The sequence below is a fragment of the Camellia sinensis genome, unplaced genomic scaffold (genome assembly GCF_055761805.1).
Source record: "Camellia sinensis isolate YWXY unplaced genomic scaffold, ASM5576180v1 Unanchor10, whole genome shotgun sequence".
NCBI lineage: Eukaryota > Viridiplantae > Streptophyta > Magnoliopsida > Ericales > Theaceae > Camellia > Camellia sinensis.
The window spans coordinates 6,979,175-7,006,086 of NW_028128988.1; the positions used below are offsets into that span (position 1 = coordinate 6,979,175).

At 40.4% G+C, this 26,912-nt stretch overlaps 2 protein-coding genes and 2 long non-coding RNA genes across 4 annotated transcripts; 2 read left to right on the plus strand and 2 right to left on the minus strand.

Moving 5' to 3' along the window:
• The first annotated feature begins 432 nt into the window (after positions 1 to 432).
• LOC145814428 (uncharacterized) lies at positions 433 to 2,037 on the plus strand. Its single transcript, XR_014357704.1, has 4 exons — positions 433 to 716; positions 855 to 1,035; positions 1,521 to 1,614; positions 1,954 to 2,037. It is a non-coding gene; the product is annotated as an uncharacterized LOC145814428 (long non-coding RNA).
• A 901-nt stretch (positions 2,038 to 2,938) lies between these two features.
• LOC114257279 (uncharacterized) lies at positions 2,939 to 4,158 on the minus strand. Its single transcript, XR_014357706.1, has 3 exons — positions 4,082 to 4,158; positions 3,874 to 3,944; positions 2,939 to 3,762 (listed from the first exon to the last, which is right to left on the minus strand). It is a non-coding gene; the product is annotated as an uncharacterized LOC114257279 (long non-coding RNA).
• Positions 4,159 to 4,198: 40 nt separating this feature from the next.
• Positions 4,199 to 5,438, plus strand: LOC114278014 (putative inositol oxygenase). Its single transcript, XM_082911210.1, has 6 exons — positions 4,199 to 4,404; positions 4,474 to 4,513; positions 4,624 to 4,693; positions 4,786 to 4,864; positions 4,966 to 5,047; positions 5,223 to 5,438. Exons 1-6 carry the CDS (start codon positions 4,199 to 4,201, stop codon positions 5,247 to 5,249), a joined length of 504 nt encoding a protein of 167 aa, XP_082767336.1. The 3' UTR covers positions 5,250 to 5,438.
• Positions 5,439 to 26,192: 20,754 nt separating this feature from the next.
• LOC145814410 (uncharacterized) lies at positions 26,193 to 26,711 on the minus strand. Its single transcript, XM_082911211.1, has one exon. The coding sequence runs from the start codon at positions 26,709 to 26,711 to the stop codon at positions 26,193 to 26,195; it is 519 nt and encodes a 172-aa protein (XP_082767337.1).
• Between the last annotated feature and the right edge of the window lie 201 nt (positions 26,712 to 26,912).

Consider the following 26,912-nt stretch of genomic DNA (forward strand, 5'->3'; position numbering starts at 1 on the left):
TGTTTGGCTTGTAAATTGAGTAAGCAAGAGGAAGAAAAAATAATTCTTTTAGGTCATGTTTGATTGGAGGTAGGCCTACTCATGTCATGTTTGGGTAAGAAATGAAAAAAATATTTGAGATATCTAATTTATCACTTTTAAAAATTATTTTAATGATGTGTTTGAGAAGTGTTAAATTTTAATTTATCAAATATTCAATCATGTGGGATCTAATCTCAATATTACATAATTAAAGGTCATTTAGAACTGGTAAATTAGGGAGATGTAGCATCGTAGGAAATATGTGGGAAATTATCATTCCCACTGGAGTAGTAATCCTACACTATGGGGGCACTACAAGAAAAAGAGGATATCACCACGTTTTTTTTTCTGACGTTTTTGAAAAACGTCGTGAAATCTCCTATACTTTTTCCATTTTGAACAAATTACTCATCTCGTTTTGTACGCCAATATTAAAAAAATTGTGAAATAACATTTACTTGTGATTGAAGAGGCAGGACTTCTCTGATCAAAAGAGAGGCGTGACTTTAGAGAACACAGCGTTACTTTTGAGAAAGAGAGAGAGAGAGGCAAAGAGAGAAATCAAGGCCTTGGATCTTCGATCTCCATTGATTCTTCGGTTGTATAATCTGGAAATGCTTGTTCTGCACTTGATTTGAGCATTTGTCTGTGATATCGTTTGAATCCCTCTTATGTAAGTCGATCTAGGGCTCAAGGTTAGAGTTTTTTGATATGGATTTGCTATATTCACATAAGGTCTGTAGCCTTTCATGGCTTAAACTAACGATTTATAGATGATTTCTAATTTTTTTTCTTCTGTTTTTCATTTTCTCTTTTCAAATCGATTTTTCTAGGGTTTTGAGTGCCGTGTTAATGTCTCTGATCACGTACAGAATAGCAAGTAGCGTTGGATCTGGATCGTTACCAACAGTAAGTCGAAGCAAGCTCAACGACGTAGAGATGTAGATCTTATTCTCAGATCTGCTCTCTATCCAATCAGATCTGCTCTCTTTGTCTCTCTGATCTGCTATTATGGTAATATCAAATCTACTTTCTCAATCTCTCCGATCGAATTTCACATATTCTCTTCATTGCTCTATGAGATTTGGACCTCTGTCTCTCTGTTTTTGATTGAAGCTCATTATCTTTGTCACTCTATTACATTTTCCTTATAGAAAATGTCAACTTATCCTTGTAAAATTTACTTTTAAAAAATCTAATCCATCTATATATTTTGGAATGCTCAACTTATCTGTTGTTACAATAGCTGTACTTATTGTATCTGTACACAAATATTAGATTGTAAAATTGTTTTTCAAATGTGTGAGAAATTAAATTCTATTTAGAATACAAGGCTGATTGAGTTACCATTTTGTCCGCAATATGTTGTCATGATATACATGAAATGGGTTGTTTGGACATTTTTGAGTTCTTGTACAACTAACACATTTGATTTACATATTACATCAGCCAAGTAAAATTTGTTATGTGTATAAAATGTTTATTGTGCAACCTTACAGAACCATTCAACTACGAGGCAGGAAAACGACACGGAGAACTGCCCATATTACATCTCAATCCTTATAGCTGGTCCAAGGTTGATAATTCTAAAATGTATGTTTGTATTCTGAATGAATGTAAGAAACTTACTTTTAAAAACCGCTAATTAATTATGTTTATATTTAAAAATGTTTTGGTTTTGCACTTCCTGTCATGGTGATTATCTAGGTTATAAAAGATGATACTACTGATCTTCCTAGTGGATGAATTATCTTTTGAATGGAATTAATTGATAACAATGATGCCCCCTTGTGAACACATGGCGGAATGCTATGCCTATTACACAAGTTATCACTTGAAACTTTATGATTTGATGTCCTTTAATTGATTCTGCTGTTTGTCTTCTAAATTGATTTAATGCTTGACTAATGGGATGTGGTGTGGCACTTGTAGAAGTATCCCCACCAAGAATGCCATTGGTTGAAATACAGCTCCATAGGAAACTTCTAGAGGAGTTGTTGGGTAATATGAGTCATTCATCAGCCCAGGTAAGAAATACTTCTTTACATATTTTTGGTCAATTCTCAGATCATGTCACTATAGTTAATATACATTAATGGATCAAATTGATGGTTCTCATCACACACATACTCATTTAGTGTATGCTAATGCTTGAAATGGTGTGTGGCCTTGCTACATTCAAGGAGGTTTCTTCTATAACAAATATATGATGCACATCGGCAAACATTGCATTATCAACATGAATGATCGAAACTGAATTTTTTTTCTTTCTTTCTTTATTTAGACTAGAATTTCCTTGTTTTTATTATCAATTGACTTGAAGCTTCTTTGTTGACTCATTTATTTGGTATATTTTAATTTTTATTAGCAATGTCAAACATTATTTAGTTTTGTTATTTGAGTTAAAACCTTCTTAATCCTTTTCTTTTTTCCTTATATTTTTTTTCCCTTCAGCTCATTTGATGCATGCTTATGGTTCTTTGAGTAACACAATTTTCTGCAAAATTCCAATCTTATAACATATTTCTAGATATTCTGTTACTAGTTCTCATTATGTACCTTCATTCTTGCAAAACTATCACTTTTTCTGATCTACTTTTTCTGATCTAACCTCGTAAGAAAACCAACAGAGCTAATTTTGAAAATAGAGAAACCTTTTAATGTTGCATACTTAATCACTACATCATATGAAGCTTGATTGTGGGGAATAACTTGCCAAAATATATTTAGTTTATGCTTTTGGTGTACGAACATGTTTCCCTTTAAGACCCACGCGTTATTCATTCTTCTATTCTAAGCAAAATAAAATCCAATTCAACCAATTAGTATATTGTCATTACTGTACAATATCCTAAGCAATGCAAAGCTAAAAACTGAATGCTTCGTCATTGCTGCTTCTATTTTGCAGGTTCTTATACAGAAGACCAGCTGACTTCAATGGAACCACAATGGTCGACAAGTTATCCATGCTGCCTTCTTCAAAGGCAGTCTTTACTATGCATTCGGCTGATGGATAATCGCAAGAAGGGAATAGCTTCAACATTTCATAACCTTTGGAATGCCTCACGGTTAGCTTTTCGTATATTCCCTCAGATGAAACCACTAAGTAGCTGTCGTTTCTGGTTAACTTTTAAGATGAGAGCTTATTGTAATGTGTTTCTGCTTGTTCAGACTTAAATTACGAATCTCTTCAAATTGTGTAATGTATAAAGCATCATAATAGATTATATAAGTTAGTACTTTCTTTAATACTACATAAGCAAGAGTTAAACAAACCTCTCTTCTGCAGCAGAAATGAGACCAGCTGTCAAAGCAACACCACCAAACTAAAACAAATAACAGTATCATTAATTCTATGCCAAAACTAGTATATGTAAAGTAGTACTCTGCGCAATTTACACAAACTCCGAAACTAACCAGTTGTATGCTACAAAATAATTTTCTTTGGAGGCCTATACGCCCTGTCAATAGAGAACCAAACAGATAACTCTTGATGTAAATCTTCCCCTATGAGAGCATATCACTTTTGAAAGCAATCTACCTGTTGAAAGAATGCTCTTTGTGATAGCTTCTGCAAGGCCAATGCAATCTTCTTTCTTTGGTTTAGATTGAAAAAATGAGTAGCTGTCCCACATTGGGAACCCACCATTAATGCTGGAATACAAACCATCTGACATATCACTTCTTCTTGGAAATCCCATATGCCATGTATCTTCCAGCATATCTTCATAGTCATTAAACCTAGTGAAGTAAAATCAGTATGTTAGAAGGTAGGAGAAAGAAAAAGGAAAAAAAGTAATTCAGCACAAGTAACTTAACAATGTAAAGCCATAAATCTTGAAAGTTACACACCAAAAACGGGGTGGAGGAGGATGCACATCTGGAACCAAAAGCATAGGGTAGAACAGACCCATAGGGGGAACCTATTTTAACAAACTATCAGAAAATAATTGCATTCTCAAAAAAACTGCATTATATTCTTCCTACTACAGAAAGACAGCCAAGCTGAACATTTATCAAGGAGACAAATGCAACAATATTAAGGTCCAAACAGACATACATTCAGAGCTGTTAGTCTGGTCTTATGAGATCCAGCAGGCATGCCATCTTCATATGAATGAACTACAGCAACAGCTTTGATTGAATTGGGTTTTATATGTTTCTGGGTTTTATATGAATGAACTACAGCACTGCCTTCTTGCTCAAACTATATCTGTTGATTCTTATGAAGTATCACGTGTCTGAACAAGAGAAAACATTGAATTGGAGATACCCTGCATGCTCGGTATCAGCAAAGAAGCATAGGGTCTCTCTAATTTCTCAAAGCTTGCAAGGAATATCTTCACAAAAGTTCAAAAGATTGACAGCAATTATTATCCTGAGGTATGTAGAAAATGCCTTGAAAACTGCTATTCAACAGCAGTGGATAGGGTTCTATCATATGTAAACTAGAACAGCAGCGGATAGAGGGCATGACGATTACATGTATTTGGTACGTGCCTCAGTTCACCCCTTTAGAAAATATTCAAGTATTTAGTCAAATTTTGATCTTTAATGCTATAAAAACAGGTTGTGAATGTAATTTGGATTTTCATTTTTCAGGTGGCTAAGGAAAATGGAACGACTTTGCCTCCAACTGCATTGTTCATCATCCGATACCACTCTTTTTATCTTAAGCATTTATGCCAAAATATTTTTTTCAAATTCCAAAAATTAGTTTTATTTTAATGAATAACATGAATATCTGGGTCATTCATCTTGCAGCATTACACAAGTCAGGAGCATACACACATTTGATGAATGCGGATGATGTTGAGAATTTGAAGTGGCTGAAAATTTTCAAGTAACCCCTTTTTTTTAGCATTTTGTTTTTAATTTCATGTGTTATGCTAATATAACTAACAAAGTTTACTGTTTTGCATAAACTTTCTCGAATTTATGCAGCAAATATGAACTCTATAGTAAGAGCAAAGTGCGCATTGATGTCGAGAAGGTCAAGCCATACTATCTTTCTCTTATTGAGAAGGTGAGCACTACATTAGTCAGGAAACTAGGTGTGTAGAAACCATTTACAGAACAGTTCACTCACAAGGAGCATCTTATGAGTTCCGTGACTGGTTTCTATGCACATCTATTTTTCGAATTTTTTCTTTTTTTATCTTGATTTTTCGCATTCTTAATTAGTGAACTTTTTTTTGCAGTATTTCCCAGCCAAGCTGAGATGGTGAACATTCCAAATTGAAGACATTGATTTGAGAAATCACAGATTTTATTTTATTTTTCTTTTTGTGATTGATTCATGCACTTGTATAAAACACAACAGAGATTTGTGGGTTCTTTGTAAATCCTCTGATGTGTTCTAAAAATGTTCTATCAATAAACAATTTAAATGCATTTGGTGGGATATAATTTCATTCCTTTGGCATTTGTTTCTTTTAATTTCTATTGGACTGTTGATGATGAGCTTTTCTGTAGATATTATACTCTCTCTATTTAATGTTTTTGCCCAAGATAAAACATACACAGGTAGAATGATGTTGGGATTGAACTTATTAGATTTTTTTCTTGAAGGATGTTGTATTGGGTACAAAGTTTTATTCATTATTGCTATTTTACAGGTATATTTTTAAAGTTAAATCTTACAAAATTAGTAGTTTTGCAAAAAAAAAAAAAAAAAATCTATTGCGGTGTTTCTCAAAACGCCACTATAGTTATATTTTTAAAATAACAAAAAAGCTATTACGACGTTTTTGAAGTGTCGCTGAATGCCTGTGACGTCATGTTACCGTTGCCTGCCATATTTTAGCGGCGTTTATAAAACGCCGCCTATACTAATTTTACGACGTTTTTAAAACGTCATAAACTTATAGCGACGGCCGCGTCCTCGACGTTTGGTGGTAAGCGTCACTAAAGAAATTAACGGCGTTTTTCATACAAAACGCCGCTAAAAGTCATTTTTCCAGCAGTGGGGGACGAGCAAAATTTGGAAACATGCGATTAAGATGCAATCATATGTGATTAATAGGTAATAGATTATTTTACCTACAATAATGGAAGAAGGATAATCGTGAAATTTCATATGGTTCATCTTAATCAATTAATATCACCACACTAAGATACAAATAAACACACTTCATTTTACATTTTCAATTTAATACCACTGCATTACTAATCTCATTCAATTGTACTATACTAATAATTTCATCCACCACAACTATTTCTTCTCTTTTTCAGCCTACAATCTACCCGTGCTTTCTTGCTGTTTCTCATCCTGAAGGTCTTTTTTTTTTTTTTTTTCATCTATTTTTTAATGGTACACATGAAGTTCTCTTTCTCATTATTATTATTTTACTGAATTAATCCATCCAAATTTTATTTGGGATGTGGGTTAATTTTTTGATTTTTTTAACTTTTTAATTATTTTAGGATTGGTTTGGCATAAACTATAAAAGTCAAAAAGTTACTAAAAAAATTAAAAAATCCATATTATTTGGGAGAAGTTTGTGGGGGAATCATAGAGGACAAAATTATTATTTTGTCTTCTAAATTCAACAATCCAAAAATCAAGTCAAAAAGTCAAAATGGTAGAATGGTCATTTTTCTTTTACTATAATATTTTATTACATATTTTTTCGTAAAAAGTTAAAAAATTATCCCAAACATACATCTTTTGTTTCTTTATTTTTTTAGTCAAAAAAATCAAAAAGTACACTTATATAGTACATTCTAAAAAAGTTTCATTTGAGAATTTTTTATTGATTTTTTATGACTTTTGTAAAAATAATAATAATTATAATTTAAATATGACATTTTACCTTCTAAATTTTTTAATTTAATTTTATCAATTTATAACTAAAATAGTTTTTAACTTTGAAATTTGATATGCCAAATGAGTGCATGTATGGTTGAGTTGAGTCATGAGAGTACTTTTGCTAGTACAATTTGTAATGATTTTTTTTTTTTTTTTTTGGTTGTTGAAAAACTACGATAGGGCGGGAAATGAAAGAAATTAAAAATTATGTGTGAATAATGAATCATACTACTATATATATATATATATATTTGAAATGTGTAACTATAGACAAATTATAACGTTTACGGTATTAATTATCAAAAATATGTAAGATTTGTTGAGTATTTCATTTCTGAAAAACATATATTAATCGGATATAGATATATATTTGATCAGATCACATTTGTATTAACAATTTATTTTAAAAGCCATACTATGCATGGACACAAATATAATCTGATTAAGTTGCTATTAACATTGGATCATCGTAATTTTTTGTAAAGATAAAATATTTGACAAGTTTTACATATTGAACAGGTAGGATTATCGATATGAGCTCCGTAGTAGATCTACGGAGGGCCAACAACACCCTCTAATTCGATTTGGACCGGAGAGAAACCTCCTCTAAATAAAAGGGCTTTATTAATTTTTTTAGTTTTTTACTTTTTAATGACTTGCCAGACGAGCTACTTGCCAGACGAGCCTCAATAAATCTTAAAAAATAAAAAAAGAATAATGGTATACAAATAACAAAATTTATAAATAAAATTTAAAAAACTATGAATAATTGGTAATAACTCCATTTATGTAGGGGATATGACATTTCTTCCAAGGATTGATCAAGATTAATGAAATTGTTTAATAAGAATAATAAATTATTATTTTGAAGAAATTTTCACCCCACTATCCCTAGATCACCGCTAGTGCCGGAAAAGTCACTACTAGTGGCCGATGACAGTCACTGGTGGTGGTGATATGAGAAACAAATTAGGTGGATACATGGATGGCACATGGACAAACATGAAGATAACAAGTAGACAAATAGATGATACTTGAACAAATAGATGGGTTTGAGGTATATACTGCAGCCACTGTTGGACAGCCAATGGAGCTCTTTTTAGGTCTTATTTTGACGATACGAACCGTTCACTTTTTAGAAGTTATCAAGTAGAATATACCTGAAACAATTCAAGTTAATCAAACATTGATATCCCTTTCATCAAGATATATTTATATCTAAAATATTGAATAGTAAATTTAATTTTAAGTATAAATTTAAATACAAACATGACTTGATGAATGGGATATCGATGTCCGATTAACTTAAATTTTTGCAACCATACGCTACGCGACATCTTCTAAAAAGTGACGGTTTTGATCGTTTTACTGAAGTCTGGAAAAGATTCCATTGGCCACGCAACAGTGGTTGTTGCATACCATGCGCAGTAACTGCCTCAAGTTGCAGATAGATATGAAAGAGAGATAGATAGATGGACATTTAGGTGATATGAACAGTAGACAAACAAACAAATAAATATAAATAATATAATATTTTCAAATTATTTTTTCATTTTTATCCCAAAAGATTAGACCTTTAGGCAGTTATCAAAAAATTTTAAAATTAAACTTATTGCCGAGTTCTCAAAAATTTACTCCAATAGTGCAGCATGTGCATTACTAAAACTTTAAAGTACTCCATATGGGATCCATTACAATTAATATGATTGATAGATAGATATTAGGTTGTCGATCTTAGGGATAAGAACAATGAGAGTTTCATTAACAGAATCAGGAATGGACTTGCTATGGAAGCAAGCATTAACAAACTCACACACAGACTTGCCAACAATACTCCAGTAGTTATGATAGAATATAGCCTGGATACCATCAGTACCAGGGGCTTTAAAAGCAACAATATTTCTCACTGCTTGAAGAATTTCGAGGTTGGACAAAGGCTTCAAAAAGCCATCGTTATCTTCCTTAGAGAATTTAGCAAGGGTGACATTATTCCAGTGATCTAAATGTTGGGTGTCACTTTTAGTAAAGAGGTTCTTAAAATAGTCAAGGATGAGACTTTTAACCCCCTCAGTGTCACTAACCCAATTACCATCATCGTTCTTAAGGGCATTAATTTTAAGCTTGCGTCTTTTATTCAGAGTGGAGATATGAAAATACTAGGTATTTTTATCTCCAAGGCTGATATGTTTGGATCTAGATTTCTGGAACCAAAGCATTTCCTCTTGGAGCAAAGTCTCATTGTAGTCTTTAATAAGCATGTTTTCAAGATTTTGAAGATTGTGTGTGAATTTTTCAGCAAGATCTTTCTGAGTACCCTCAATGCTAGCGAGTAGTCTCCGTTTGCGTTTAAAAATGTTACCAAATACCTTCTTATTCCATTCAGTAACTCTATTAGTAAAGACAGCAGTAGAGTCAAGGAATTGATTGTTCATACAGTGCCAAGAGGATTTAATAACATTAATAAGGTCGGGATGACACATCCAAGCAGCCTCAAAACGGAAGGGCCTATTACGGGGGTTTAAAGTGTGCATACCTTGAGTGTAGACGACAAGAGGGGAGTGATCAGAATAAGTTCTAGGAAGAACTCTAACTGTGGCTTCGGGAAACATGGTCCTACATTCCGCATTACACAGAGCTCGGTCGAGTCTTTCCATGGTGTTAGCTATACCTTGTCTATTGTTCGTCCATGTCAGGCGAGGTCCGGAACTGCCCAAGTCAATTAGATTACAGTTATTCACCCGATCGAGAAATTTTGGAGTTCTACTGGTATTTTGGCTAGTTGAGAAACTCCTTCTTTCACTTTGATTAGCGTAGTCATTAAAGTCTCCAGCCACCAGCCAAGGTTGTGGCATAGAATGTGCGACATCTTCAAGGTCCTACCAAAGCCGTTCCCGAAGGCTGGGGTTGGGACTGGCATAGACAGCAGCCAGTACCCATTCCTCATAATCCTCCTTATGTACAGTAGCGTGAATAACTTGTGGACTAACTGTAGAGGCTCTAACATTCACTTGGCTTGTATCCCAAACAATCCATATACCCCCACTCTGCCTACGGGATCAACCGTAGATGAGGCAGTCAATCCAAGTTGATTAAAGAATTCACTCATGGTGCTGAAGGCCACCTTGGTTTCCATGAGGATCAGAATCTCTGGTTTATGGGTCTTGACAATTTCCACAAGATTATGTTTAAATTTGTTATTGCCAGCACCGCGGCAATTCCAGAATAGAAGACGGATTAAATCCATAAAAGGGAATGATGGGGGGGTGGTACCTTCGAGGTCTATGATACTACGTATTCTCCAATGGTTGTCCTCCGTTGATCTGAGAGAGGCCATCTGCACTGAGTGGACTGGATGTGGTCGATTGTCCCCCAAACTTGGCTCGATGATCAACCGAATTTGTTCTATCAGCCAGTCGAAAGCAACTAGGTGAAGAGCTTCGTTCTCTGGTTCTAATAACAGCCCCACCGAGTTGGTCTGTCTTAGATGCTCCTCTACATGAAGTCTCTGAGCCTCTGAATTCGTTACTTCTTCCTTCTCCATTGTGTTGTTCTCCTAGGTCGGGGGGTTCTCTTTTTTGTAACAATGGGTCCGTGAGTACTGGAGAAAGACTAACACCAGGGATAGTGATATTTGGAGTGCAGTTGGTTGTGTGAGATAGACTAGCTATAGCTGTTTGTGAAGTCAAATCCTCCTTCCGTGTACTAGTATCCAAGACACATATCATGTTAGTCACACTAGATTGTGGGTGGTTTTCACTGTGAGAGTGTTCTATTTCAATGTGCTCAGGGCCTGACACCTCTGCAATAGGCTCCTTCACTTGCATCGATGTACTAGCACTAGTTCGGGTAACCATGGGTAGATGTTGGGTTAGCTTATTTTTCTCTTTGGATGGGGTTAAGTTCAGGGCCATCCTATCTCTATCATTGGGTTCATAGGTCTGGTTAGGATTTAGAGGGGTTGAGTGGTGTAGACACCCCATTTTTGACCGCCCTCAAGACTTGGGCGTTATTGATGGTTTACTTGGTAGAGAAAGGTGTGCAGGGCAAACGTTCAGTTTCTTCGGCAAGGAGAGAGACAACTCTCAACTTCACACCTCATTTTGGACCAAATTTATTTTGGAGGGTTTTTAGACCTTAGAACCCTCTCTTTCAAAACATTTTTGAAATAAAGTTTCTACAATGTTCCGAGGCTCACATTTTGTCAAATGATGCGCTTTTCGATAAACCGAGCAAGGACAAAGTGGAAATGAATGAAAGAGAGATGAAATCTTTGAAAAATCTTTCAAAACACCTTGCTTAGGGGTTTGAAGTTCAAGAAAGAAGGGGAAGAGAGAAGAAACCAAGTTGGAGAAGAAGATAGGCAAGAATCGCTAAGAGAGGGACGAGCAGTTCTCGCTAAATCGAGTTTATCTATCTATACAAATGAAGTTAAGCTATGAGGCGACCACCATTGGAAATAAGACTTCTGGGGCTTCGTTTTGCACTCAAGAATCTCCTAAGGCCGAGTTCGGATAGGGGAGATATGATTGGTTGAATTTGGGCATCATCCCGGTTGGACCGAAACTGAGTAACCTTCACCAAAATAAGCCTAACTTTTTGCATAGTTGTAATTTTGATGCAAGGATGGTTCCATTGGAAAGCTTACTTCCGGGGCTTCAATTTGGACACAAGAATAACCTGAAAAGGAGTTCATATGAAGGAGTTATGCCCGTTTGAAGTTGGACCTGCAGAGCAGATTTTTCCTGCCGGCCGACCAAACATTTTGCCGACCGACCAAATAGATGGCCGACCGACCAGAACAGATGGCCGACCGACCAGTTAAAGTAGCCGACCGGCCAATTTTGCTAGTCGATGACCTTCCAGAGTATTCTACAGATTGAGTGGATGCCAGCTGTGCCAGCTGTTTTGCACCAAACCCCTGCCCGAGGGTCTGCCCTTTTGGGGGGGAAATTTGAATTGGTTTCCCCCCCTTTTCCTCCACTCCTCCTTCTATCAAACCAGACCCCCCAGCTCCATTTTTCAGGGTTACAAGATTTGGTTTTGAGCTCTTGCATTCATCTTCCCTCTTCTTCTCTTCCAAGCCTCAAAACACCTTTGTTCTTGGACCATTTCTACACCACCTCATAGCACCACACCTCCATACTCCATTCCAACAACTTGGAGGTTATTTCCAGAGGTTAGGAGCGCCATTTCTTCAACCAAAAGCTGCTGGTTCATTGGTCTTCAAGGGTGAGCCTTCTCCTCCTCTTTTCTTGCCTTGTTTTGCTTTGTATCTAAGCCATACTTGCTAGCATTTTCGGGCTCCGACCCAAACTATAAATAGTCATATTTTGAGCTCCTTTTCTTGTTTGAATAAGAGTCTTTCTCTGTTTGAGGCCAGCAGCTATCACTTGCCTGGACCTTTCCATAAACTGTGAAATATCTTTTTTTGAGCTCCTCTTCAACATTGTTGAAGGGCTCTCCTCTGTTTGAGAACAGAAGCTGCCACTTGTCTCTTTACCCCTCTTTTAGGCCTTTTCTTGCATGATAGTTTATCCTTATTTGTGATTATTTTCGTGGCTTGATGTAAACTGTAAAGTGCCCTGTTTTGAGTCTCTATTCAACTTTGTTGAAGGGCTCTTTGCCATTTGGGGTCAGCTGCTGTCCCTTTGTGTTTAATATCTCTTTTAGGGCCATTTTTGCATGATAGATTAGCCCTATTTGTGTTCATCTTTGAGGCTTGTTATAAACTGGAAATATGCATATTTTGGGACTATCTTGCATCTTTCTTCATGCTTCATGATAAAATAATGCATGTTTTGTATAGCTATAGGCCAATGCGTATGCCTAGTTTTGTGTTTCGGGGCCATTCCATGCATCGGGTGCCATGTTTCCATGTTTCGGGATCATTTTGCATCACATTTCAGTGCTGAAACTTGCATGTTTGTATGCCATATTTCATGTCTTGCCATGCCTTGTTAGAGTGGCATTTTTACCTTAGGATCGGTCATCGATTTGCGTGCATGTATGCACTCATTTGAGTGTCTCATTTTCATCTCATGGCCACTGATGTGAGTGTGGCTGAGGCCCACTCACATTGGTATAAGTCCATCCTGCATTATGTATGCCATGTTTCAATGCGTTGTGCATGTTATGTTGTTAGCATTGTGTGTGCCATGTAGTTGCATTGCATGTTTGTATGTTTGCTTGCATGTGCATTGTTGTGCATTGCCTCACCTCTTGATCAACCATGATTGAGGTTGGGTCCCTTGTATGTTTTGTGTGTATTGCATTTGACATTGAAATGCATACTTGACTCTTCGGCTATCATGCATCGAAATGCGCAATTGGTGGCCCGAGGGTCGAGGGCCATGCTCCCTTGAGTCCATTACATGATAGGGGGTGTGGCCATGCATACATTTGCCTGAAAATTCCATGCCATACACTGCTTGCCCTCTGCTGCTGTCAATTGCAGGTTCTGCAGGATGTTTTGGCCGGTCGGCTAAATACAGTGCCGACCGGCCAGTAATATGTGGCCGACATGTTAAAAGGTGGCCGGTGATCATCCTGTTAGGCCGGTGGTGTTTCGACTTGGTCGGTGGTATTCCCCAACATCCAGAGAGCATGCCTTTGGACTTTGGCAGTCCTCAAAGGAGCAGGGCAGTGAAAAACAGAGGCAGCAGTGCTATGGCAGCGAGTTTTCGGGCGAGACGAGTCAAGAATGCATCATTCACGCATCCCGAGGCGGGGGTGTGGCCTCCTTCTTTTGTTATTAATTTGTTAATTAATTAGAGGGTTTGTAACAATTAATTAGCTAGGATAGTTGATTCACTATTCGGACTGTATTATTCTTTTTGGACCCTCCGAGCGAGGGCAATTGTGTAATAAGTGTGCGTGAGTGTGTGTATGTCTTCCAACCCCACGTCTTTCTTCCCTTTTATTTACCCGCTTATGATGGTAGACTAGGGCATATTTAAATTAGCATACCTTATGCTATGCATGCGTGCATTCATACATTTGTCTTACATGCACCAGGCTCGGCACATCATGCTAACTGCATTGTGTTTCAATTCCAAATTGAATACGTGTTAGTTGTAGCATTTCACATGCCGTGTTTAGAATAGCCGAGCCCATTTCTAGTTGCATTTCGCATGTGTTGCATTAGCCATCTTAAACTAGGATCATGCATATAATTACTAACTAGTTTCTGTTTTGGCTTGGAGTACTCGGTAAGCATTTATGCTTTAGCATACCGCATGCGTGTGAGTGTTGCCATAACAGCATGATTACCATGAGGCTAGCTGCTTATGTGATATAACTGCCTGAGTGCCTGTGGGTGAAGGTTGGGTTATTTGGAGTGGGATGATTCATTAAATGCGAGTTTTAAGCCCACTAGATAGTGGCAAAATCATGTTTTCTAAGCCCACCCGAGGATGGCAAATCCACGTCTTAGCCTACTTGCGGGTAGCACTATCAAACCATTTTCAAATAAACAAACATGAAATGTTTTGTTCCAATTCAGGCGACCCAGTCTATACTTGTATGCTGTGCGCATCACATAGTAAATCTAGGCTAATAACCGGAATAAGAACGCATAATGTTTTCAAAAATAGATATCATGGTTAGTAGAGGCCGATCTTTGATCGGGTGAGTGGGGGTGCTCACGAAGTGACCTTCCCCAATCGTACCCAAGTTCCCGAGCCGAGGCAACTTTAGTGATGACGGACACATGGCCTTAGGCAAACGAGTCAGGGTTTCCTAAATTTTCCAAAATAAAATATTTAGGTGGCGACTCTGTATCTGGCAAAGCAGTCCATGTTTGGCACTTCTTTTCTAAAATCTGTTTTTCTCAAAACGATTTGTCGGATTTGGACTCTTTGGTTTAGATTAAGAACCGTGACGATTTGAGAGTCCGAACTGTAGTGAACCCAATACGAACAGAACGGGACCTCATCCTCACGGGACGTTCGGGGACGTCTACAGTTTCTGGCGACTCTGCTGGGGAGTTTAGAGAGCTGGACTCGAACTCGTGATATCCTGTTTTGATTTCATTTATGTGTTTCTTTGCATTGCATGTGCATTGGTGCGCCTAGGAACACAGTGTTTGCCATCTGCCATTCCTGAACGGTTTGCTGGAGGCTTGCCTTGTCAAGGCATGACCATAAGGCTGACCAGTTGTGGGCTCTGACAGTATGGGAACACAAACCCCGGTTTTACCGGGGCACCCTTTTTGACCATTCAACCTAGTGCATATTCGGAATCCATAGTGACCATTCCAAACTAGGACAGGTTGCTTACCCGATGCTAAGTTGTTTGAAACCGCTGCGTGCATAGTGAAACCCTAGCTCCTGACAAAATAGGACAGGGAAACCCTACCCCAACATAGGGGTGTTTTGGCTCTCACTTATCTGCTATGTGCTTTAGAGTGCGTCTCTATAGGGAATGCGTGTATCAGTTTGCAAGTTTGGGCATCAGGCCTGTGGGCACCAGTTCAGTATTTTGGGATTCAGTTTACCTGAGGGTATCAGTTTATAGGCAGAATTTTGGGGCAGAATTCAGTAGAAGGGCACAGTCATCCTACTATGCTCATATCTGTTTTGGCAAAATCAGGCTGAGGTGCTGTCTGTTTTCTCTTTTGCTAGGTAGTCCGGGAACCATAGCTTCAGAAGGCTCCACTATCCCCCGGGTACATTGGATTTGTGCTGATAGACTTTGTCGGGTCAGAGATTCAGTTCAAGGGCAATCGGTGTTCCTTCACCAGAGACAGGGTAAAAACGCCAGTCAGGCACAGATCATTAGTTCAACAGTCTTCGGATCAGCAGTCATTATCCATCTCACCTGCGTGCAGTTGGGTTGAGATATCTGCTTTTACCACAAAGACAGATATACCGATAGATCAGTTAGATCAGGGCAGTATGGCAGGAATGGAAGAGATGGTGCGCTAACTCCAAGAAAGTATGAAAACCATGCAGCAGGACGCTGTTCGTCAAGCCAAATTTGCCAAACAACAGGCCGAGGTCATGGCTCAACAGGCAGAGTTAATTGCCCGGTTACAACAGCAAACCGGAGCATCTGCTCCACACCAGGTCCCTCCTCCACTAAGAGTCCCAATACCTGGGGAGACGGCGAATGTTCAGAACGTTCAGGAGGATACAGACATCCCAACGGGGCCGGCTCCACCCCCTATTCTACCTCAACTATCCAAGGCACCCACTCCTATCAATCAACCGGATTCTCCCTTCGAGTCCAAGGTGGACCCCATGGCATTAAAAGTGAGAAAGCTTGAAAAGCTGTTCAAGAAATCTCAAGGTGTGAAGTCCATTCCGGACATTGAGGACAGGTATACCGACGCAGCCGTGACGCTGCCAGATCGGTTTAAGATGCCACAAATTGATCGTTTTGACGGATCCGGGGATCCCATGGTGCACCTGCGACTGTTTTCAGATATTCTAAGGCCGATGGGCCTTACCAGACTACAGAAGCTTTCACTGTTTGGCCGGACGCTGTCAGGTGTAGCGGCCATCTGGTATGCAAAACTGGAAGATGATGTCAAGAGAAACTGGGATGAGATAGCTGAGGCGTTCATTGCACAGTACTCCTATAACACTCAAATCGAGATTACGACCCGTGATCTTGAGACGACAAGGCAGGAGCCTACGGAGAGCTTCTCGGAATTCGTGGCCCGATGGAGGGCGAAGGCCTCGATGGTGACTCTAAGGCCTACTGATAAGGATCAAATCCGGATGATTGTGCGCAATCTCCAGCCTAAGCTAATGAAGAAAATGATCGTGCTCCCCTTCCCTACCTTTTCAGATTTGTATGAGATGGGAGTACAGATCGAGGATGCCATGAAGTAGGGCCTTATTGACCAGGAGAAGGAACAGCCCAGGAGGGCGTTCACCCGCAGTTCGAATGCGACCACCAGCGGTGATGCAGCTGCTAGGACTTCAGACGTGGGCATGGTCGCCACCACCACATCGAGAGCAGCAACCCCCTTTGTTGGTGCATCCACTTCAAACCCCTGAACTTCGGACTATCTACCCCAAGGCAAGAGGGTTTTCACCCCGCTCTTTATGCCTTTGTCTAAAGCTCTAGGGGTCCTACTCAGGAAAGGGCATCTGAAACCGTTAGAACAACGGCCCCTACCCGATCCTCTCCCTGCAAAGCATGACCCGACTAAGTACTGTGCTTTCCATCAACAAACCGGTCATGACACCGACAGATGCGTCCGTCTCCGCCACGAGATACAAAATCTGATTGATAATGAGGTCATCGTCGCACCAAGCTCTGCAAAGTCTATCGGCACTTGATCAGTGAACTTGTGGGGGATAATGTGATGTGATCAGAGGTTGGACCACCTGCGGGCGGCACTCAGTTTGCTCTAGATGTGGCGTATGGCATGCACTGTTTTGAGCATTTGCGAATTCTAGTTTTGTACATTCTGACTTGGGTATTGGGTCAGTCTTGTTGTGTTGTTTTGAGTCTGTCTCTTTGTTTGAGTCAGTCTTTTCATACTGAGTCAATCGGGTCTGTCTTATTGTATTGAGTCAGTCTTGTTTTGTTAGAGTCAGGTGATTTCGGGGGTGTTACCATGGATATCACTTGCTTGTTTTGCGTTTGTCCTTTTGCCTTCCTTTGAGTCTGTTTCTGCCGGGGAGCCAGTTGTGCTAACAGATTTGAATGGAACAGCAGTGATTTTCACACTCTTGTATTTGCTTCTGCCGTGTGTCAGTTGTGCCAGAAATTCTAAATGAGATGGTAGTATTTGACTAGAAGCTGTGTCTTTTCTATGCCTTGAATTCATTGCATCGACCTAAGTTTTCCAAAACTTTTTTCGAAACATTGTGAGAAAAACAAGGAGGAAGGAATTCCTCGGGTTTTGCAAAACTTGATCAATTGAGAGAAAGAGAGGCATGTTAAGCCCTTAATGATCGAGATCATGCTTGTTAGTATGAGTACTGAGAAGGATCCTGGCTTGATCCAGATTGGTCCTACACTGTCTTCAGCGCGAGCGATTTGTTGCTTTCTTAAAAGATTTCAAAAACTGTTTTGCGCGGTCTTGTGAAGACTTGTGTGGAATCGCTCTTGAGATTGTGCAGCCTAGGATCACTCTCAGCCTCAAGATTCAATCCATTTGTTTTCGAACCTTGAACCCATTCAGAACGTTCAACGATTAACCGCCATGTGAGGCCTGTGTGGCCAGATTCAAAGCAACCCTCAAACAAGAGGCAAGAAAGTCAGATCAAGAAGATCAGATTTCATCAGAAGAGGCTTGTGAAGCTAGAACAAAAGCACCCCTCGAACTAGGGGCAAAAATGTCCGATATGCTCGAAGAGCCGAAGATGGATCCTTCAGTAAATCAATGCAACGACCACTCTCCTGGATACGGATGGCTGCAAAACCCTAAAACCATTTGGCATAGACTTGTTACACTTTTACCCTTTGAGAGGCTCGCTGGGCCGAAAACCCGAAAGGGCGACCCAGGTAAAAGTTAGAGCAAGAGAAAAATACAAAAAAAAAAAGAGAGAATGCAAAAAAAAAAGAAGACAAAAAAAATGAAGAAAATAAAAAGAAAAGATGAAAAAGAAAAAAGAAAATACAAAAGAAATAAAAAAGAAAAGAAAAATAGAGTTCGCAAGGTTAAAAACCTAGAAGGGCGGCCTTGGCAAAAGTTAGAGCGCAAAAGGAGAGGTTAATACCTGAGTGTACCTTAACCCCAAACTACGTAAGGCTTGATTCCCATCTTTGGGATACGTAGGCAACTTCATTCTGAAGTCCAGCCGTAAAACACTTCAAATTGATTGTGCCCATGTATTGGTTTTGATCATCTTCACTTTCTCTGTATCCGAGAATTTGGTTGTGTTCGTCACTCTGAGGACTGACTACAATGTGCTGCGGGGCCATTCAGACAAGGGGCAACTTTCCGTTGCCATTCAATGCGCCGCGGCACCGTTCAAACAAGGGGCAACTTTCCGTTGCCATGCAGTTCCCCTCAAGCAAGGGGCAATTTTCCTTCGAATATGAGGTTGTGCATCTCGAGAGTGGGTTCTATGCTTGTTGAGCAGTGGTCGTTTGAAAAAACAGTTTTTGAGAATTTTTACTAAGGTTGACTGATCTTCTCTCGAAAACTATTCCATTTTTCCAAAACTGGACCTTTTTCTTCGACCCAAAAAAGGAAAATTTTCAGTGCTCATAACTTAACTTGCATAATTTTGAATCAGAAAATCGAACAAGCGTGTTAATCTAACTCTCATGTTGGTCAAAATTGTTTTAGTAGAAAGCCAAAACAAAAAAAAAATGGTCAAAATAATGAACTAGGGGCACAATTGAGTCAAGCTTCCTGTCTTTTCCCTGTTGTCAATGCATTTGCCAGAAAGGGCACTCTACTTGCCAGAAAGGGCATAACTGAAGTCAACAACAAAGCGCTGAAAGCTCTCTCATCCTCCAAGCAACGAGGTATCAAGACAAGTGCGAAGCACGAACTGGAATGGGGCGAGATATTCCACTCCCTCATCTGGACAGATCTGATCATGTCCGAACTTCCCAGCAGAGCATCATCAACTGATGTCAGCTACAGATTTGCTACATACCCAGTTGTAGCGCAACCCCTCTGTGGGAGGAATTCACTGTTGTGAACAAGAATCAAAAGCTGGTAGAATACCAGGGGCAAGGGCCCACGACTTCCTATTTATCCATCAACCACCCAGGGGAGGGATTGAAAAAACGAGAGATTGAAGAATAGAGAGATGTGCGATGAGAGAAAAAGTGAGAAAAGGGCTTTTTCAGAAAAATAGAGCTTGAGGGCCGAGTGATGTGAGGATCACAAATGAGAAAGGGTGGGAAACAATACCCGGTGAAACAGGCTCCCTGTGCACGTCTGTGTGTCGTGTCTTTTGTTTTGTTTGTCTCGATTCTTGCTTTGAGTCGTTCCGAGCGTGTCTCGATGTGTTTAGGTTGTTTACCTTTTGTTTTCCGTTGTTGAGTCGTAGTGCGCTATGTTCAGTCGTAGGCTCAATACCTGGTTAAGAACTCATTTCTTAACTTCAAAAATAAAATCGCTTTGTGCTTAGAGTGTTGTGCCATTCTTCACGTTTGTGCAAAACAAGATTCGTTCTTTCATAAAACTGCAGGGTTCAACCTAAGTCATGTCAGAACAGTAAAACCAGGACCTATTTGAAGCTATATGGGTTCCAGACTACAAAACAAAAGCAAAGAGGAAAATATCGGGTATCTGAGTGTGCTTCAACTTCGGAAAACTCCGTGATTGTGCTCCGGATGCACCTCTTCAGGCCTTGTCAGTGCTCCGAAGAATGAGTGTGCCTCTACTCCAAGCTTAAGCCTGCTTCAGGTCAGAATGGCAATTAAAGCAGCAGCAGATGTTATCTCTCGCCAATGTAAACAGGGTGTCCCTTTTTCGAGCAGAGTTGTGTTGCCAAGTCCTCCGAAAGGTAAATCGGAGGCGTGTTTGATACCCTTCCATTGCATAGAATGTGAACTTTCATATACACATCGGTTGCATGCGTGCCGCGCATCGTTATGTTTCTGCATAGAATATGCTTTCAATGTTGCATAGAAAATGCCCCCATACTTGCATAGAAAATGCATTTTATCGCACTGTCTTGTGCACCTGCATTGCATTGTTTTGCGCGCTCCTTTGTTTGGAAACACTGGGATACGTCTTTTTGTTTCTTATACCTTTCTGAAATACCGGGATACGTCCCTACGTTTCCGTTTCTCTCTCTTTCCGAAACACCGAGATACGTTCCTATATTTCTCCCTTCTTTCGAAACACCGGGATACGTCCCTACGTTTCCCTTTCTCCTTCTTTTCTGAAACACCGGGATACGTCCCTATGTTTCTCCTACCTTTTCGAAGCACAAGGATGCGTCCCTATGTTTCTTCTTCCATTTCGAAACAACGGGATACGTCCTTATGTTTCTTCCTTCTCTCCGAAACACTGGGATATGTCCATATGTTTCTCTTTCCATTCCGAAACAACGGGATACGTCCCTATGTTTCTCTTTCCATTCCGAAACAACGGGATACGTCCCTATGTTTCTCCTCCTCTCCGAAACATCGGGATACGTCCCTATGTTTCTTTTCCTTTGTCGAAACACCGGGATACGTCCCTATGTTTCTCCTCTTTGTTCGTAACACTGGGATACGTCCCTAATCTTTGGGATACGTCCCTAATTTTTGGGATACGTCCCTAACCCTTGGGATACGTCCCTAACCTTTGGGATACGTCCCTATGTTTCTCCCTCTTCGGTTAAAAGCGTTCAGAATACGTTCCAATGCTCACACCATTTCGAAACACCGAGATACGTCCCTATGTTTCTCCCTTCTTTCTGAAACACCAGGATACGTCCCTATGTTTCTCCATCTTCGGTTAAAAGCATTCGGAATACGTTCCAATGCTCACACCATTCCGAAACACCGGGATATGTCCCTATGTTTCTCCCTGTCCCGTTTTCCCACATGATTTTAGTGTGTTTGGAATTCATCTTAGGTTGCATTGTCATGCACACCTCTTCACTTGCATTGTCACACACATTCCACTTGCATTGTTTTGAATTATCAAGCCAGCTTCGCAAGAGCGTATAAGTCCAATTACAAACCGGCTTCGTGAAAGCGTATAAGTCCAATTACAAACCGGCTTCGCCCAGCGTATAAGTCCAATTTTCAAACCAGCTTCGCGTAGTGTATAAGTCCAATTATCAAAGTCTTCCTGCATATCATTTGCATCCTGCCCCTGAACTGTGCTGGTTTGATTCCTTGCAAAGGGATATGTAGGCAGCCTGCGGGCACAACCATTCATTCATTTGTATTTTGTTTGTTTGTCCAAGTCTTCGGCCTTGTCAAAAATGGGTCGTCTCTAGGCTTTGACATTCACTCACGTCACTTCTTAACTTCCGAGTTCTGTCAAAGAGGGGCAACTTTAGACACCCCATTTTTGACTGCCCTCAAGACTTGGGTGTTACTGATGGTTTGCCTGGTGGAGAAAGGTGTGCAGGGCAAAGGTTCAGTTCCTTTGGCAAGGAGAGAGACAAATCTCAACTTCACACCCCATTTTGGACCAAAGTTATTTTGGAGGGTTTTTAGACCTTAGAACCCTCTCTTTCAAAACATTTTTGAAATAAAGTTTCTATAATGTTCCGAGGCTCACAATTTGTCAAATGATGCGCTTTTTGATAAACTGAGCAAGGACAAAGTGGAAATGAATGAAAGAGAGATGAAATCTTTGAAAAATCTTTCAAAACACCTTGCTTAGGGGTTTGAAGTTGAAGAAAGAAGGGGAAGAGAGAAGAAACCAAGTTGGAGAAGAAGATAGGCAAGAATCGCTAAGAGAGGGACGAGCAGTTCTCGCTAAATTGAGCTTATCTATCTATACAAATGAAGTTAAGCTATGAGGCCACCACCATTGGAAACAAGACTTCTGGGGCTTCGTTTTGCACTCAAGAATCTCCTAAGGCCGAGTCCGGATAGGGGAGATATGATTGGTTGAAGTTGGGCATCATCCCGGTTGGACCGAAACTGAGTAACCTTCCCCAAAATAAGCATAACTTTTTGCATAGTTGTAATTTTGATGCAAGGACGGTGCCATTGGAAATCTTACTTCCGGGGCTTCAATTTGGACACAAGAATAACCTGAAAAGGAGTTCATATGAAGGAGTTATGCCCGTTTGAAGTTGGACCTGCAGAGCAGATTTTTCCTGCTGGCCGACCAAACATTCTGCCGACCGACCAAATAGATGGCCGACCGACCAGAACAGATGGCCGACCGACCAGTTAAAGTGGCTGACCAGCCAATTTTGCTAGTCGACGACCTTCCGGAGTATTCTACAGATTGAGTGGATGCCAGTTGTGCCAGCTGTTTTGCACCAAACCCCTGCCCGAGGGTCTGCCCTTTTGGGGGGGAAATTTGAATTGGTTTTCCCCCCCTTTTCCTCCACTCCTCCCTCTATAAAACCAGACCCCCCATCTCCATTTTTCAGGGTTACAAGATTTGGTTTTGAGCTCTTGCATTCATCTTCCCTCTCCTTCTCTTCCAAGCCTCAAAACACCTTTGTTCTTGGACCATTTCTACACCACCTCATAGCACCACACCTCCATACTCCATTCCAGCAACTTGGAGGTTATTTCCAGAGGTTAGGAGCGCCATTTCTTCAACCAAAAGCTGCTGGTTCATTGGTCTTCAAGGGTGAGCCTTCTCATCCTCTTTTCTTGCCTTGTTTTGCTTTGTATCTAAGCCATACTTGCTAGCATTTTCGGGCTCTGACCCAAACTACAAATAGTCATATTTTGAGCTCTTTTTCATGTTTGATTACGGGTCTTTCTCTGTTTGAGGCCAGCAGCTATCACTTGCGTCTTTAACTCTCTTTTAGGCCTTATCTTTGCATAGTATTTTAGGCCTATTTGTGAGCTGTTTTGGACCTTTCCATAAACTGTGAAATATCGTTTTTTGAGCCCCTCTTCAACATTGTTGAAGGGCTCTCCTCTATTTGAGAACAGAATTTGCCACTTGTCTCTTTACCCCTCTTTTAGGCCTTTTCTTGCATGATAGTTTATCCTTATTTGTGATTATTTTCGTGGCTTAATGTAAACTGTAAAGTGCCCTGTTTTGAGTCTCTATTCAACTTTGTTGAAGGGCTCTTTGCCATTTGGGGCCAGCTGCTATCCCTTTGTGTTTAATATCTCTTTTAGGGCCATTTTTGCATGATAGATTAGCCCTATTTGTGTTCATCTTTGAGGCTTGTTATAAACTGGAAATATGCATGTTTTGGGACTGTCTTGCATCTTTCTTCATGCTTCATGATAAAATAATGCATGTTTTGTATAGCTATAGGCCAATGCGTATGCCTAGTTTTGTGTTTCGGGGCCATTCCATGCATCGGGTGCCATGTTTCCATGTTTCGGGATCATTTTGCATCACATTTCAGTGCTGAAACTTGCATGTTTGTATGCCATATTTCATGCCTTGCCATGCCTTGTTAGAGTGGCATTTGTGCCTTAGGATCGGTCATCGGTTTGCGTGCATGTGTGCACTCATTTCGAGTGTCTCATTTTCATCTCATGGCCACTGATGTGAGTGTGGCTGAGGCCCACTCACATTGGTATAAGTCCATCCTACATTGTGTATGCCATGTTTCAATGCGTTGTGCATGTTATGTTGTTAGCATTGTGTGTGCCATGTAGTTGCATTGCATGTTTGTATGTTTGCTTGCATGTGCATTGTTGTGCATTGCCTCACCTCTTGATCAACCATGATTGAGGTTGGGTCCCTTGTATGTTTTGTGTGTAATGCATTTGACATTGAAATGCATACTTGACTCTTCGGCCATCATGTATCGAAATGCGCAATTGGTGGCCCGAGGGTCGAGGGCCATGCTCCCTTGAGTCCATTGCATGATAGGGGGTGTGGCCATGCATACATTTGCCTAAAAATTCCATGCCATACACTGTTTTCCTTCTGCTACTGTCAATTGCACGTTCTGCAGGAAGTTTTGGCCGGTCGGCTAAATACAGTGCCGACCGGCCAGTAATATGTGGCCGACTGGTTAAAAGGCGGCCGGTGATCATCCTGTTAGACCGGTGCTGTTTCTACTTGGTCGGTGGTATTCCCCAACATCCAGAGAGCTTGCCTTTGGACTTTGGCAGTCCTCAAAGGAGCAGGGCAGTGAAAAACAAAGGCATCAGTGCTATCGCAGCGAGTTTCCGGGCGAGACGAGTCAAGAATGCATCATTCACGCATCCCGAGGCAGGAGTGTGGCCACCTTCTTTTGTTATTAATTTGTTAATTAATTAAAGGGTCTGTAAAAATTAATTAGCTAGGATAGTTGATTCATTATTCGGACTGTATTATTCTTTTTGGACCCTCCGAGCGAGGGCAATTGTGTAATAAGTGTGCATGAGTACATGTATGTCTTCCAACCCTACGTCTTTCTTCCTTTTTATTTCCCCGCTTATGATGGTAGACTAGGGCATATTTAAATTAGCATACCTTATGCTATGCATGCGTGCATTTATACATTTGTCTTGCATGCACCAGGCTCGGCACATCATGCTAACTGCATTGTGTTTCAATTTCAAATTGAATACGTATTAGTTGTAGCATTTCACATGCCATGTTTAGAATAGCCGAGCCCATTTCTAGTTGCATTTCGCATGTGTTGCATTAGCCATCTTAAACTAGGATCATGCATATGATTACTAACTAGTTTCTGTTTTGGCTTGGAGTACTCGGTAAGCATTTATGCTTTAGCATACTGCATGCGTGTGAGTGTTGCCATAACAACATGATTACCATGAGGCTAGCTGCTTATGTGATATAACTACCTGAGTGCCTGTGGGTGAAGGTTGGGTTATTTAGATTGGAACGATTCATTAAATGCGAGTTTTAAGCCCACTAGATAGTAGCAAAATCATGTTTTCTAAGCCCACCCGAGGGTGGCAAATCCACGTCTTAGCCTGCTTGCGGGTAGCACCATCAAACCATTTTCAAATAAACAAACATGAAATGTTTTGTTCCAATTCAGGCGACCCAGTCTATACTTGTATGTTGTGCGCATCACATAGTAAATCTAGGCTAATAACCGGAATAAGAACGCATAATATTTTCAAAAATAGATATCATGGTTAGTAGAGGTCGATCTTTGATTGGGCGAGCAGGGGTGCTCACGAAGTGACCTTTCCCAATCGTACCCAAGTTCCCGAGCCGAGGCAACTTTGGTGATGACGGACACGTGGCCTTAGGCAAACGAGTCAGGGTTTCCTAAATTTCCCAAAATAAAATATTTAGGTGGCGACTCTGTATCTGGCAAAGCAGTCCATGTTTGGCACTTCTTTTCTAAAATCTATTTTTCTCAAAACGATTTGCCAGATTTGGACTCTTTGGTTCAGATTAAGAACCGTGACGATTCGAGAGTCCGAACTGTAGTGAACCCAATACGAACAGAACGGGACCTCATCCTCTCGGGACGTTCGAGGACGTCTACAAGTGGCTGCTCATGACCTTCTCGGCACCAACTTTGGTATGTTTGCGGCCCTTGATTGTTCTCCTTGTCTCTCATGAGAACCTTCTAAGTATCTAAACTTATTGGGCTTGGTTGCTGGGCCAGATGGTTCTTGAGCTTTCCTGTGCTGAACAGGTCGTCTACCCCGTTTGGTAACCAGCATCCAAGGCCCAAAATCATCTTCCAAAGTTTCCTGATGTTGTAGGTTACTGTTGGTCTCAGCGACAGGAGCTCCGCTGACTGCATCGGTAACGGTTACCTTTTCCCCCGCCGGCTGTGCAGTTTGCGATTAGAATCTGCATGCTTCTTTCCAGTGATCAATTCATCCGCAAAGGAAGCAGAATGAGTGGTGGGATTCATACTCTATATTATAGCATTTCTTCTCCAGAATAAATTTGGGAATCAATGGTTTCCATCTCTACACATACTCGTGCAAATTTACCTCTGGTTGCCATTGCGGTTGTCCAGTCTATCTTCAGGGGTTTCCCAATGTTTTTGGCAATCGCGAAAAGGACTTTATCCTGGTAGTATTCAATCGGAAGTTCCGGAAACCGAACCCAAATTGCGGTTGTGGTTTCAAAAGCTTCCGAAGGCTTGAAGTTTGGTTCCCATTTTCTGACTGTCTGGTAGTGATCCATGATCACCCAGGGGCCTCCAGTGTACACTTTTGTATAGTCTTCTTGATTATAAAACTTAAATAAAAAATAGTTATAACCCAAATCAATGGCAGAGAACTCATCTTGAAGCCCCCATATATTTTTTGCTCGAGTGCAGAGCATGTTGTAACCAATACTCTTCCCCAGTAGTCTGATGATTAGAGCACTCTCCCATGGTTTACGAATTTTCTGCAGGAGCTTTTTGGGAAGGGAGATAGTGGGTACATTCATGGATTTCGTGAGTGGTTATTCGGTATCAAGTTGTCCCTCTTGTTCATCGTCTTCTTCATCTGAAGAGAGAATCGTCATTCGGTCTTCAAACAAATAGGCACTGATTTTCGTCGTGGTCAGAGCTTCCTTAAAGGATTTCACAGGTAAGCTGCTCGGAGACGACAATACTTGAGGGTTTAGCCCGTCATCTGTTGGTGTAGG